Source organism: Solea senegalensis, linkage group LG6 (genome assembly GCF_019176455.1).
Source record: "Solea senegalensis isolate Sse05_10M linkage group LG6, IFAPA_SoseM_1, whole genome shotgun sequence".
NCBI lineage: Eukaryota > Metazoa > Chordata > Actinopteri > Pleuronectiformes > Soleidae > Solea > Solea senegalensis.
This window is the reverse complement of record NC_058026.1, coordinates 25,582,287-25,595,765: the sequence shown is the minus strand read 5'-3', so window position 1 is coordinate 25,595,765 and position 13,479 is coordinate 25,582,287. Positions and strand designations below refer to the sequence as shown.

General features: G+C 46.0%; 1 protein-coding gene across 6 annotated transcripts in view; it reads left to right on the top strand.

Annotated features, from left to right (window-relative positions):
• Positions 1 to 13,240, top strand: part of kdm2aa (lysine (K)-specific demethylase 2Aa) — a 22,103-nt gene extending 8,863 nt beyond the window's left edge. For 2 of the 6 annotated variants that reach the window (XM_044028133.1, XM_044028129.1), the window contains exons 12-25: positions 1 to 33; positions 116 to 267; positions 509 to 632; positions 852 to 980; positions 1,096 to 1,179; positions 4,057 to 4,092; positions 4,266 to 4,371; positions 4,739 to 5,359; positions 5,807 to 5,969; positions 6,051 to 6,281; positions 8,559 to 8,722; positions 10,388 to 10,534; positions 11,849 to 12,067; positions 12,695 to 13,240. The exon at positions 1 to 33 is cut by the window's left edge and continues 45 nt beyond it. In XM_044028133.1, the coding sequence (XP_043884068.1) occupies positions 1 to 33; positions 116 to 267; positions 509 to 632; positions 852 to 980; positions 1,096 to 1,179; positions 4,057 to 4,092; positions 4,266 to 4,371; positions 4,739 to 5,359; positions 5,807 to 5,969; positions 6,051 to 6,281; positions 8,559 to 8,722; positions 10,388 to 10,534; positions 11,849 to 12,067; positions 12,695 to 12,876 (2,391 nt within the window). In that variant the 3' untranslated portion in view covers positions 12,877 to 13,240. Of the gene's footprint in view, positions 34 to 115; positions 268 to 508; positions 633 to 851; positions 981 to 1,095; positions 1,180 to 1,889; positions 2,154 to 4,056; positions 4,093 to 4,265; positions 4,372 to 4,738; positions 5,360 to 5,806; positions 5,970 to 6,050; positions 6,282 to 8,558; positions 8,723 to 10,387; positions 10,535 to 11,848; positions 12,068 to 12,694 lie in introns of all 6 variants that reach the window. The other 4 variants (XM_044028134.1, XM_044028130.1, XM_044028132.1 and 1 more) reach the window with 4 other exon arrangements.
• Positions 13,241 to 13,479: the final 239 nt, after the last annotated feature.

Sequence of the window (13,479 nt, the reverse complement as noted above, 5' to 3'; positions counted from 1 at the left end):
ACAGGAAAACCCATCGTCAAGTGGCCAAAACGGGTGAGCAACTGTTTGATTTTCAGAGATGGTGGTGTGTTTATGACAAATACTGAATGTTGTACTTATTATACATAAACATTAGTGTTTCTTCTCCTCCCCTCACCAGCCCTCATGGTACCAGCCGCCTCCTCCTCCACCGCCTCCTCCTCGTCCTAAAGTGGCCACCACACCCATCACCCCGCGACCACAGAAACCAGCCTCCTCCATGTCTGTGCTGAGGCGACGCAGAGTCAGGTGTGTGAGTGTGTGTGTGTGTGTGTGTGTGTGTGAGTGTGAGTGTGTGTGTGTGTGTGTGTGTGAGTGTGTGAGTGTGTGTGTGAGTGTGTGTGTGTGTGTGTGTGTGTGTGTGTGTGTGTGTGTGTGTGTGTGTGTGTGTGTGTGTGTGTGTGTGTGTGTGTGTGTGTGTGTGTGTGTGTGTGTGTGTGAGACACACTGTGACTGTGCAGGTGCCTTTAACGTGGTTGTGTGACTGTAGGTGTAAGCGCTGTGAAGCCTGCATGAGGCCGGAGTGTGGAGAGTGCAACTTCTGCAGAGACATGAAGAAGTTTGGAGGACCAGGGAAGCTGAAGCAGACGTGTGTGCTCCGACAGTGTCTGTCTGTGAGTCACTGAACCTTTTTAACAATCTAACTAGACTTCATTCAGACTCTGTTAGTACATGAAGAGAATGAAATGTGTTTGCAGCCCTTTTTGAGACGCAAATATTACACAATAGAATAACTATTTACAGTACATCATAGTGTATATTGACATGTGGTATACGTTGGTATAAGACTTGTGTTAAAACCATTCAATAACAAAGCACTGTGGTGCTCGCAGCCGGGCCTCCCTCTGTCTGCAGTGTGTGAGATCTGCAAGGAGCCCAATCAAGAGGAAAGTGGAGACCCGTCACTCATCCTGATGGAATGTTCCAACTGTGCACAGATCGCTCACCCTGCCTGCCTCACGGTACAACACACACACACACACACACACACACTCAAGCTTTGGCTTCTTGGATGTTTTTAAATATGGTTCCATTGAGTTCACCTTTTTAATCATTCGTCTGCATCTGTCACTGAAGATCCAGGGCGAAGGACTGGTGAACAAAGACCTGCCCAGCTGTTGGGAGTGTCCAAAGTGTGTCCAGGGAATCACTGACCAAGAGGTAAACACACACACACAGGTTCACACAGCTATCCATTTAAGAACTGAACCATTGATTTCTAACCACACACACACGTGTGATACCTAATCTTAACAGATAATCAGTTAATACCAAACTGTAACCTTAAAGGGCAACTAAACCCCCTCTTCTGGACCTAACTCCTCACCAATCAATGGTTGATTTTGAGAAAATGCCAAGATGTGATCTGAGAGCAGAGTGGAATTGAAATTTGAAATGCAGTAGCTGTCATTTGACCAGAGAGGGCAGTTGATTCACAACATGTGTCATTTTTAATACTTTTTACACACACACACACACACACATTGGTGGTTCAAGGGTTAAGTTACACTTTAACCTCACCACGATTCAAATCTCAGCCCTAAACTTAAACCTGTTCCTCAGAAATGAGGTTCTGCCTCATTGGGACCAGGTTTTGGTCTCCATGGTCCTGACAAGGTTGCCGTTGAACAGGTTTTAAAGTGGTCATGAATACAAGAAAACACACACACACACACTGTTGCAGAGTCACCTGCGACCTTTCGACCTATCATTCTCACAGCTGGTGGCAGTGCATCGTGGCTAACGGGTATTGTGTGTTTCTTGTCTGTCTGTTTCCATCTTTGATTTGATGTTATTTCTTTTTCTGTTTTTCTTTGGTTGCTTTTTGGTTTTTTCATTTCCTTTCTTCACTTTCATTTAAACTCCGTCAGTCGTCAGGCAGCGATGACATGTTGGCTGCCAGCCACCAGCAGCACATCCGGCCCCGCGGCCCCCTGGTCCTCAGGCTGGGCCCCGGACCCTCTGCTACCATAGGGGGTCTTGTGGGCTCCCAGCAGGATGGGGAGGTGGTTCGCTGTGGCTTCTTCCCTCCTCCTCTTCCTTCCTGCTCTTCCTCCTCCTCCTCCTCCTCCTCCTCAGCATCACTTCTAATGGTGGCGGCCCCTCTGCCTTCTCAGCCAATCAGCTCGAGACTGGTGAGAGGAGCCGCCTGCTCTGCTCTGCGTACATCCACCCGCCCGCGTGCACGACAACCCTCTTTGTGTTTCTTTCTTTTCCATCTTCTTGAAGAGAAGAGACGCTTCTCTTTTACTGTGACGCTTGTCACGCTCTCTGAAAGAGGAGTGCCTCTTCTCTCACACGACATGTGTTCTAAATGCTTGTTCTGTTTCTTAGAAGATAAAAGAAGAAGGTGCAGTTGAATTAATCGTGTTGAATGTGTTTGTTTACATGGCATACAGTCCAGACTGCATGTGTGTTGACACGTGCGGCACTTTTCCACTGGGCAGCTCCAGCGCGACTCTGCGCGGCTCAGTTACTCAGTACTTCCTCAGTGGGCGGAGTCGTCTTAGTAACGGCTGTGTGAAACTGTCGTGACGTGGTTTCCTACGCGACACTAACACAAACGAGGGACTTGTGGGTGAAAGTGAATCATTAGTTGAGATGAGTTGACAGAATAGTTCAGTCACTGAAGTGAAATAGCAGTGAACGTGGTCACTAAATCCACCAGACTCTCCTGATAAATAAGACATTTTACACATTTGCTTTTCTTGTGTCGGACGTCGCGCTCATGACTCTTCAGTGACGACACTCTCTGTCCAATCAGTGGGATTTAGGATTATAGGTAGATTTTGGAACTATAAGCAGTATTTTTAAGTCTTTTTTTTAACTGATCTACAGTTGGACATTGTTGCCTTTGACGTCGCGCTCATGACTCTTCAGTGACGACACTCTCTGACCAATCAGTGACCTTCAGTCTGTTGATGTCACATTTTAGTGAGAGCAGGAACTAAAAAAGGTTCTGTCACTGATGGAAAAGCAGAAACACTGAGTGGAGCCGTGCTGAGTGGTGCTGGAAGTGGTGCTGGAAGTGGTTTTCTCGTTTGGCACAGCTGTGTAAATCTCTCCTCTGACGTTTCATCTTCATCCCTTGGACCAAAACATCTTCTTCTTTCCCTCTCATGGATTTTTTTTTCCACCTTTCTGCTTCACTACGACTTCATCAAATCCATCCGTCACCAAAACTAAGAAGAAGCCGCACGGATGTGTAGAGCTCAGTTTTTCTGATTCGTAACACATTTTTTTTTTTAATTTAGATCCAACTTGGAGTCATAAGATCAGTCTTTTAGTGCGTGGCCGTTTTCTGTGCAGCGAAGAACCAGACCACTCTTTAATGTCTTAACGTCACTGTTGTCTTCTTCTGATGAGGAAAGAGAACGTGGATTCAGGCCGATCTCACAACACCCTCTCATTTGGATTGTAGGATTGATATTTTGAACTTGAACAGGTTTAGATTTTAAATGATCTACGACTACTGTACTGTAGAGCTGCACTGTGTGGTCATGTTAAGTAAATAAATAAATGTTTTAGTGTAACTTCTCATAAAAACATGAATATTTTATGATGCACCAAGTTAGAGATCCACATTTTATACAGTTTGCAGCATTTACTTTGTTGAAAATCTCAAAAATAAGTTGATATTTAATCACATTTGGACTCTGTGAATCAGATTCAAATCCATTTAGGAAATTACTGACGATATCCGGTCCTACAGATCCACTGAAAGTTTAGTCACTTATCTGTTATGTGGTGTGGTGGAAGTATGACCTTTCTCCATAAACTGCAATTAATAAAACATTATATGACATATATAATAATATAACAAAACATTATTTATATGTATATATGTGTGTGTATGTGTATATATATGTATGTATGTATATATATATATATATGTATGTATGTATATATATGTATATATGTGTATATATATATATATATGTATATATATATATAACAAAACATTGTATGACATATATAATAATATAATAAAGCATTATATGAATTCAAATCTGTCATGTTTTCTTTCCTCTTCCTCAGCAGTCGAGGGGCGACAAAGGTGACGGACTTCCAGTGGTGAGTTTAAATCACAACATTTCACATCTCAACCATTTAGTGAAATTCTCAAAAAATTTATATTTTTCTCTCTCCCTCTGTGTCTCTCTCTCTGTCTCTCTCTCCCTCTCTCTCTCCCTCTGTGTCTCTCTCTCTCTGTCTCTGTCTCTCTGTCTCCCTCCTTCCATCTCCAGAAACGTAAATCCTCGACCCTTCTGGACGCCCGCATGGCAAAGATCTACAGAGGTCAGAGACACAACCGAGACGGAGACGATTCAGGCAGCGATGACGATGATGAAGGTTTGTCTCTTGCATGCGCTAACCTTGGTTTAGTGTAAAATCGCCCCTTGAAATATCATTTAGACTTATTAACTGATTTAATCATATTGACATTTTAATGGATGTTCTCCACTCATCAATCATTTAAAATAAAATGTATTCAGTTTATTGTCATTTAAAATAAAATGTATCTCACATTTTATAGTTTTCTACTACTTAGTAGAATAAAATTCACATTTACAGTATGTGTGTTTCAATTTACACAGATTATTTGTTTATAAAAAATGGTTTGGGATTAATTTAGTCGTGGATTTTTTAAGGAAACCTCATGTAAATATTTATTTTTGTCGTCTTCTATGAGTCTCATCCGTCACTCTTGACTCCGCAGCCTCTCAAAGACGAAAGATTGCGCTCCAGGCTCGAGGGGGGGGCCACTCCTCCAGACGGGGCTTCGTCACAAACAGGAGGGGCCTGATGAGAGGAGGCTCCGCCCAGAGAGGAAGCAGCAGAGGCGGTCTCGTCGGGTCCGGCTCCTCCATGCTCAAGCTGAAGCGAGGGGTGGGCGCGAAGGAGAGTGGGCGTCGGGGACGAGGGGTGAGGCTGCGGGGAGGCTCCCGGATGCAGCGCAGAGGAGACGAGTCGGACGAGTCGGACGACGACGACGATGATGACGACGAGGACGACGAGGAAGACGATGACGAGGAGGAGGACAGCGAAGACGGCGGCAGGGACCAGCGGCACCGCCGCCACAGGAGGAGGCGCAGGGCCGACGACGACAACGAGGACAGCGAAGGCCAAGAGTTTGACCCCGAGGAGGACGAGATGGACATGCTGGAGGACGAAGAGGAGGACGAGGAGGAGGAGGAGGAGGAGGCGGAAGACGACGGACGCTGGGACTCGGACCCTGAACCCCCGGTCCTCCTGATGTCTGACCCCAACGATGACCTGCTGAGTGGCTCTTATCTGACTGTCACCCTACAGCGCCCCCACAAGGCCAAGAGACAATCTGGTAAGACTTCACTCATTAATTTATACTTCAACTAAAACTCCACAAACATGATCACAGTAAAAGAAAAAAAGCTTCTGCGGTGTGTGATAAATGTTAGATAATTAAAAACTGACGCTAAAGTTGAAGAAATGAGAAGATTAAACCCGTGTTGTGCGTTATATTTGTCGTCAGAACATTTAAGTCCTTAACATCACTACCACACAAACACTGCTACAGTTATAGTTGATGGCACTTCTGTCTCACAGTCAGTCATTTTTAACCGTAGACATGTTGCTACCATGTTTATGTGCATAAAATAATCCCACATAAGTCGACCTCTGTTGTAAGTTAATGGGTGAAAAAGGTCAAACTGTGAAAAGCAGCTTGGACTGGTCGTCCGATCGCGTTTGAAGCTGCTTTCACATCCATGTAAACACTGAATGGAACATGAGTCATGTCGCCGCTCAGGCTCCATCGTTCCAAAGCTGGAAGCGGCCATGGGTGTGAGGACGGCGTCAGTGAGCTCCGGTGGTCAGAGCTTCGTCCAGAGAAAGACGACGCTGTCCAAGGCTTCGCGGCTGAGGAACGCCGACACGGCGGCGGACAGCGTCACGCCGCGAGGCCCCGGCAGGTAAACGCTGCACACGGCCCAGTAACACTGTGGTAACAGCACTGGGACCACATTCAAATCCTCTGGTTTATAACGTCGCAGGCCTCGTATGCGCGGTAACCACAGAGACAGAGGGACCAGAGACTGCTCGGCATCGTCCTCTGAGGAACGGGAGGGAGCGTCCCCTCCGATGCCGTCCTCCCTGCTGTCTGTGCTGTCCTTCAAGGAGGACGAGAAAGGAGGGGAGAAGGAGGTGTGGGTGTCTGTGTTCAGGTACCTCAGCCGGGCAGAGCTGCTGGCCTGCATGACCGTCTGCAAGGCCTGGTACAAGTGGTACGTCTCACGTCTGTCCCGCAACACACACACATCAGCACTCACAGTCTGTGTTTGTGTGAGATACACGACACAGACGCACATGGAAGAACACCTTTGATCTACAGCTCCAGTATTTCCCTCTCGTACACCAAAGTCCAGTGAAAATCATGGTTTTTAACACTGCAGTGCACAGACAGTGTTAATCCACTGCTGCCTCCATCACTAACGCCCTCAGTGTTTCTGTGTTTGTAATCCTGTAATCTACGGCAGCAGTAGATGAGCAGCTACTGTTGAGGTAAAATCGCTGATTTTCTCTCTGGACTTTGGTGTTGGAGAGAAAGAGAAAGAGAGAGAGCAGTGAGATAAAGCAGCAGACGTGTTCTGAAGATGTTGTCGACATAATAATCAGGTCTACAACATCGTTAAATCACTAAAATCCACACAAAGTGTCAGCGCCTCAAACAGTCACACTTAAAGGAGACATATTATACCCTATTTCCCCCATTAAAATAGTTCCCTGGTGTCCTAATGAACATGTCAGTGACATGCTTTGGTCAAAATACTATAAGGATGAAGCACCATAGCAGTTCAATAATCAGAACGTTTCAGAACGCTCGGTTTTGTGCATGGTCCCTTTATAGGCAAACACACGCCCACTTCTTCCAGGGGGTTTCTGATTTGTCCTCTTTACAGCGCTCACTCGCTCAGCTCCTGTTCCCTCCCCTCATTCCTCTCCCCCTCCCTCCACTAGTTCTCTGACAATATCAACATGGCAGCGTGAGCAGAAAACAGCGAGAGTGGCGTCACAGGAAGAGACGTCCTACATAAGGATTGACCCGAACACTGTCCAACTGTAAATCAGTTAAAAACACTTAGGGACAGTGAGCTGAATAAACTGCCGCTGTATGTGACTGTATGCTCCGGAGCTGGCGATCAGTCACATACAGCGACAGTTTAGGCAGCTCGCTGCTCAACGGTGGCGATCAGCGGTGCTGTCCCTATGTCTTTTTAACTGAGTTTCACAGAGAGTGCAGCACCACTGATCCACCGCTGATCGCTGCATAAACAGCTGCTGTATGTGACTGTATCAGACTGAGTCTGTGCTCCGGTCATGGAGGACGTACTGAACAAATATGTTTAATTAGGACGTGTCAGAATGGTCAGTTATGAGCTCTATGTGATCTTTTCTTAACAATTTGTGTGTTTGTACGTCGGTGAAATACGTCCCCTGACTAAATACGGCAACCGCTGGCCGCAGTCTGATGTGAAGTGGTGCGAACACACGATTGCTGACTTTATCCGGCACATTAGCTTCATATATAAAATCCTCTGTAAAACACTGTGCTCCACTGTGCAGCCACCAACAGCACACTTGTCCCTCCGCGTTGACATAATACCGCTCTTCCTCCCTTGCCTGCACTCTCGCAGGGACAAGGTGGAGTCCCAAATATAAGTATTAAAATGGTTAAAAAGCTGATTTTGCATAATATGTCCCCTTTAAACTAGGGCTGTAAAGTCCCAGTCGACTGGCGATTAATCAGTCGATACGTTCTGGTTCGACTCAAATTCTGATAAGTCAACTTTTTGCCATGTTAGTTTCATACAGTCTATGGTTAATTTGATTTCATCTGGAGGAATGTACCAAGTGCTAATGGGGGTGTTTTCAGAGCACCCCTGTTCCACAGGTAACAGCGTGTCTTCAGAGAACACGCCCCTTGTTTTCAGTATTTTGGATTAGCCCAACCCACAGGAGACGGTGGTTTTATTTAATGTTGAGCTACAGTCAGTCGTCCTCTAACATCCATGTCACAGACGTCATAGCGTGGCAGCGATTTAAAAAAAAATAAAAAAAAACTCAAATGCAAAGTTTTCCAGCAACAATTTGCATATACAAACATACAAACATGGCATATCATATAAAACGCTAAGCTAACTTGTCTTTGTTATGTTGCTCCGTCTGTTTTGAGTACATGATCAAATCAGAATTGGCATATTTCAATGTTTTAGATTCGTTTTATAACTGCAGGCACACTCGCCCGCAACAACGGCAGCAATCTATTTGTGTCTCAGCCATGAAGCTGAGCTCCTATGTTCAGTGTCTCTGTGTGAGGACATGAGACAAATCATCGAAATATTCCTCAACAGTTGATATCGTGCTGATATTAACATAGTATAGTATATAGTATAGTCGATTTTGAGTGGAAATGTCAGGGCTTCAGTCGACCATGAATTTCCTTGGTTGGTTCCAGCCCTAAGTCAAACGCAGCACGTCGCCCTGCTTCTCTCTCTGTGCAGGAGCTGTGACAAGCGTCTGTGGAGCCACTTGGACGTGAGCCGGTGCAGCCCGCTCAGTAATCAGGCTCTGGCAGGGATCGTCAAACGCCAGCCCGTCTCTCTGGACCTGTCCTGGACTCCACTGGCCAAGAGACAGCTCAACTGCCTGCTCACCAGGCTGCCAGGTACAAGCTCGCTCGTCACTTTGTATTTGAAAGGTTTGAAACGTCCTGAATGTCAACAATGAACGCCTTTATTATCGTTTAACATGAAACACTTTAAACTAGATTGGTAAAATGCTCTTTGGAGATCTTTGCGAAGAATTTGGTCAAATTATTTTGCGTTGTCACGTCACAGAGTTCAGACTGAGCGAGCGAGAATGTGAATGAGCTGAAACGATTAATTGATATTCAATTACTAAATTAATCATCGACTATTTTGATAATCGATTAATCGGTGGTTTGAAGCTTTTTTCATGATTAAAACAAGATTTCTGATTGTTTCAGCTTCTTAAATGTGAGTATTTTCTTCATTTCTTTGCTCTGGAAAACAAAGAAATCATTACAAGTGAATCATTTTGGTTTGTGGACAAAACAAGACATTTGAGAACATCATCATTTCCTGGTTTGACAAACAACGATCAACATTTTTTTAAGGTTTTCTGATATTTTATGGACCAAACAACCGATCCCTTGTAGCCGTCATTTTAGCATCAAAACTCAAAAGACATTCAGTTTGTCCACTGCCGGCTCAGTCGTCCAAAATGTCCACTTCCTTTAGAGCCGACAGTCTCCTGATACGCTCTTACTCTGTCATTTTATCTTCAATTTCTGCTGCTGCTGCTGTCTGAAGTCACTGCTGCTGCTGTTGTCTGAAGTCACTGCTGTCTGAAGTCACTGCTGCTGCTGCTGTCTGTCACTGCTGCTGTCTGAAGTCACTGCTGCTGCTGTTGTCTGAAGTCACTGCTGCTGTCTGCTGCTGTTGTCTGAAGTCAGCTGCTGTCTGCTGCTGCTGTTGTTGAAGTCACTGCTGCTGCTGTTGTCTGAAGTCACTGCTGCTGCTGCTGTCTGGAAGTCACTGCTGCTGCTGCTGTCTGAAGTCACTGCTGCTGCTGCTGTCTGGAAGTCACTGCTGCTGCTGCTGCTGCTGTCTGAAGTCACTGCTGCTGCTGCTGTCTGAAGTCACTGCTGCTGCTGTCTGAAGTCACTGCTGCTGCTGCTGCTGTCTGAAGTCATTGCTGCTGCTGCTGTCTGAAGTCACTGCTGCTGCTGCTGTCTGAAGTCACTGCTGCTGCTGTCTGTCACTGCTGCTGCTGCTGTGTCGAAGTCACTGCTGCTGCTGCTGTCTGAAGTCACTGCTGCTGCTGCTGTCTGAAGTCACTGCTGCTGCTGTTGTCTGAAGTCACTGCTGCTGCTGCTGCTGCTGTTGTCTGAAGTCACTGCTGCTGCTGTTGGAAGTCACTGCTGCTGCTGGAAGTGCTGCTGCTGCTGTCTGAAGTCACTGCTGCTGCTGCTGTCTGAAGTCACTGCTGCTGCTGCTGTCTGGAAGTCACTGCTGCTGCTGCTGTCTGAAGTCACTGCTGCTGCTGTCTGAAGTCACTGCTGCTGCTGTCTGGAAGTCACTGCTGCTGCTGTCTGAAGTCACTGCTGCTGCTGTTGTCTGAAGTCACTGCTGCTGCTGTTGTCTGAAGTCACTGTTGTCTGAAGTCACTGCTGCTGCTGCTGTCTGAAGTCACTGCTGCTGCTGCTGTCTGAAGTCACTGCTGCTGCTGTCACTGCAGCCTGAGCAGGGGAAACGTGCTGACGCTCTCTGACTGTGTCTGTGTTGATTTTGTGTTTGTTTGGGTCCAGGTCTGCGTGAGCTGAGGGTGACTGGTCTGTCCTGGTCTTGTCTGTCGGCGCTGGTCTCTCCCACGCTGCCCTGCCTGCGGCTGCTGGACCTGCGCTGGTGCGACGGCCTCGACGACACTCAGATCAAAGAGATGGTCTCTCCCCCGGGTCAGTGGCAGCAGAACACACAAGAGTCTCAAACACACGCAGTGAGACGCCGGGTCTCACTGAGGCAGAAAGAGGGCGACAGAGAGCAGAGTGTGTGTGTGTGTGTGTACAGTGTTGTTAAACGTGTGTGTTTGTGTGTGTTTACTTTCACAAACACACACAGAGAGCAGAGGACGCTGCTAGGGACGTCACGTTTATAGATTCTCTTGGTACGATTATTGTCGGAGAATCGATCGCGATTATTACGACGATCGTGATTATTATACGTTCATTGATTTTGCAACACTATGAATGTGTAAAATCACATGAACACTTTTATTTATTTATGTGTTTTGATGCCAATGTAACAAAATAATGTAGCAAATACACTGAACTATTATAAAGGAACAATTCTTAATCCTCCAAATGTTTAAATGATTGAAGTCATCAATTCTCATTTATAGTTAATCGTTTTAATAATGTATCTATTTGGTCAGATATAAAACGTATCTGTTCCTGTGGTTTGTTTATTTCATGTTTAAATTACAACGACACAAACACGAGACGTCACACGACGTCTGTAACGTCACGCTAACTCATCACGTGACACTGAAAGACGTGTCGTCCACATTTCACTGCAAATGACACGCTAACATTTGGTTAGTTAGTGGAACATGAACGTCATTTAACTCCTCCCCTCTGGTCAAACATGTGACTCGTGTTTCCTCCTGATCATCCACGATGACACTGTGTTTATTTTTTATTTGATGCTCTGAACTGAACTTTCTGAACCCCCTCATAAATGGTTCCAGGGTTCCAGCGTCATCTTTTCTGACGGTGTTGAGGAAACGTTACGATGAATGTACCGCAGCGTTCGATGCTGCGATTAATAGTGAAAATCAAGTCGTTGTAACGTCTCTAGACTCTGAATGTTCCACGGTTTGAAACCAAATGTGACCACTTTGTTTATTTCATCATGTTTTCGTTACTTACATCTTAAGGTGAACCCTGTGTAAATATATAGAGCAGCCGTGGATGAGTTAAAGAGACTCCACAAAAGAACCAGTGATTTGGAACCCTAAATCTCTGGAAACTCAAAATTACAGATGCACTGAAAATTCAGCCGCCGAAACATTTCGGCCAAAAATGGCATTTTCATTTCACTTTTGACGCCAAAACAACACGAGCCAAACACGGGACGCTGTGATGACGCGTGTCTGTTCCTGTCACAGTACGCGACGTGAGGCGCGACGTCAGTAGCTGCACACAGTGCTGATGGTGTGTGTGTGTGTGTGTGTGCGTGTGTGTGCGTGCGTGTGTGCGTGTGCGTCGCAGGTGCAGAGTCGTCGCGCAGCAGACTGAGGAACATGCAGACGCTGCGTCTGTCCGGCCTGGACGTCAGCGACTCCACCCTGCGGCTGCTGCAGCGTCACATGCCTCAGCTGGAGACGCTGGACCTCGCTCACTGCAGGAACGTCACAGACTCGTCCATCGCTCTGCTGGCAGCTGCCGGGACTCACACCCGCAACCACCTCACCGAGCTCACGCTGGCAGGTCAGTGCTTCCCTCCCTCTGTCGGGTCAAAGGTCAGTGACCCTGGAGCGGCTTGTCTTTCAACCGGAAGGTTGCGGGTTCGATCCCCCCTCTCGTCTTCATGACGCTTGACACCGAGTTGTTTGTGACAACTGCTCGTGGGTGAACATGAGGTATGAAAGATGAAAGATGAGTGAATGAGTGAATGTTAAAAAGTGTAGTTTAAAGCATCTGTGAGTTGTCATCAAGACTAAAGAAGCGATAAATAACTGTGTACCAAATGATTAGAACTATTATTGATAAAAGTATTTGATATCGTATACTCGCACTGTTGGACAGAAAGTGCAGTTTGTAAACCGCTCACTCTCCCACACCAAAGTCCAGAGAGAAATCATCGCTGTGAGCTGCTGGTCCGCCGCTGCCTCGTGTGCTCACTTTGTGTCACTGAGGTCAAACCCGAACAGAGACTTTCAAACACTGAAGTGACAAAATCAGACATTTGATTGACAGATGGATGGACAGCTGCTGTGTCGCTGGTTTTCTCTGTGGAGTTTGTCGCGGGGAAAGCCAGCGACACGAAACCTCCTTTTCCTGTCGACCTTACAGTGACATACAGTTAGTAATAATCTCAACTTGTGTCTGTCTCAGGTTGCAGTGAGTTGACAGACGCCTGTCTGTCCTACCTGAAGCGTCTCTCCTCTCTGACTCTGCTCGACCTCAGAGGCTGCAAGAGCGTCAGCAGACGAGCGTGCGACGCCTTCATCTCGGACCTGTCGCACGTCGCCCTCTACTGTATGATGGAGGAGAAGCTCATCCAGCGCCTGGACTGAGAACAATCATTCATTCACTCACTCACCTTGTTTCACAGCCTCTCCTGTCGTGAACCCTGAGACATAAAATGTCTCCTCCGTCATTGTCTTCAGGTGCAGAGCTGTGGTGTGAACCTGAGCCGACACTCAAACACAGTGTCAGGATGTTATTTTTTAAAAATCCACAATCACTGACTGAACAGATCATGTGACTCCTCCCTCGTGTGCAGGATTATTTTTCAGAGATCTATTTTTGTTGCCGAGTCAAAAATAATAATGTGTGACATCAGTAAAGTCCGTGTATATATTCTTTCTTTCCGTCATAATATTGACATTTGTACTTTTTGTGACAGTGTGATAATAAAAAAAAAGGTTAATCCTCTCATCAGCTGGATCTGCTGACTCATTATTTAGCAAAATGTTGTTATTATTAACATTTAACAACTTAACTTAATACTTCTAATACTACAGTATTGTTAATTCTACTCTATATTCGCACTTATTTTCTCCGTCTTCCGCTGCAGTAACAAGTGAATTGGCTGACAGATATTAAAGCTGCAGTAGGCAGGATGGTTTGAGTTTCATCTCCACCTGCCGTTTTATTCCAAAACCTGTCATCTGGAA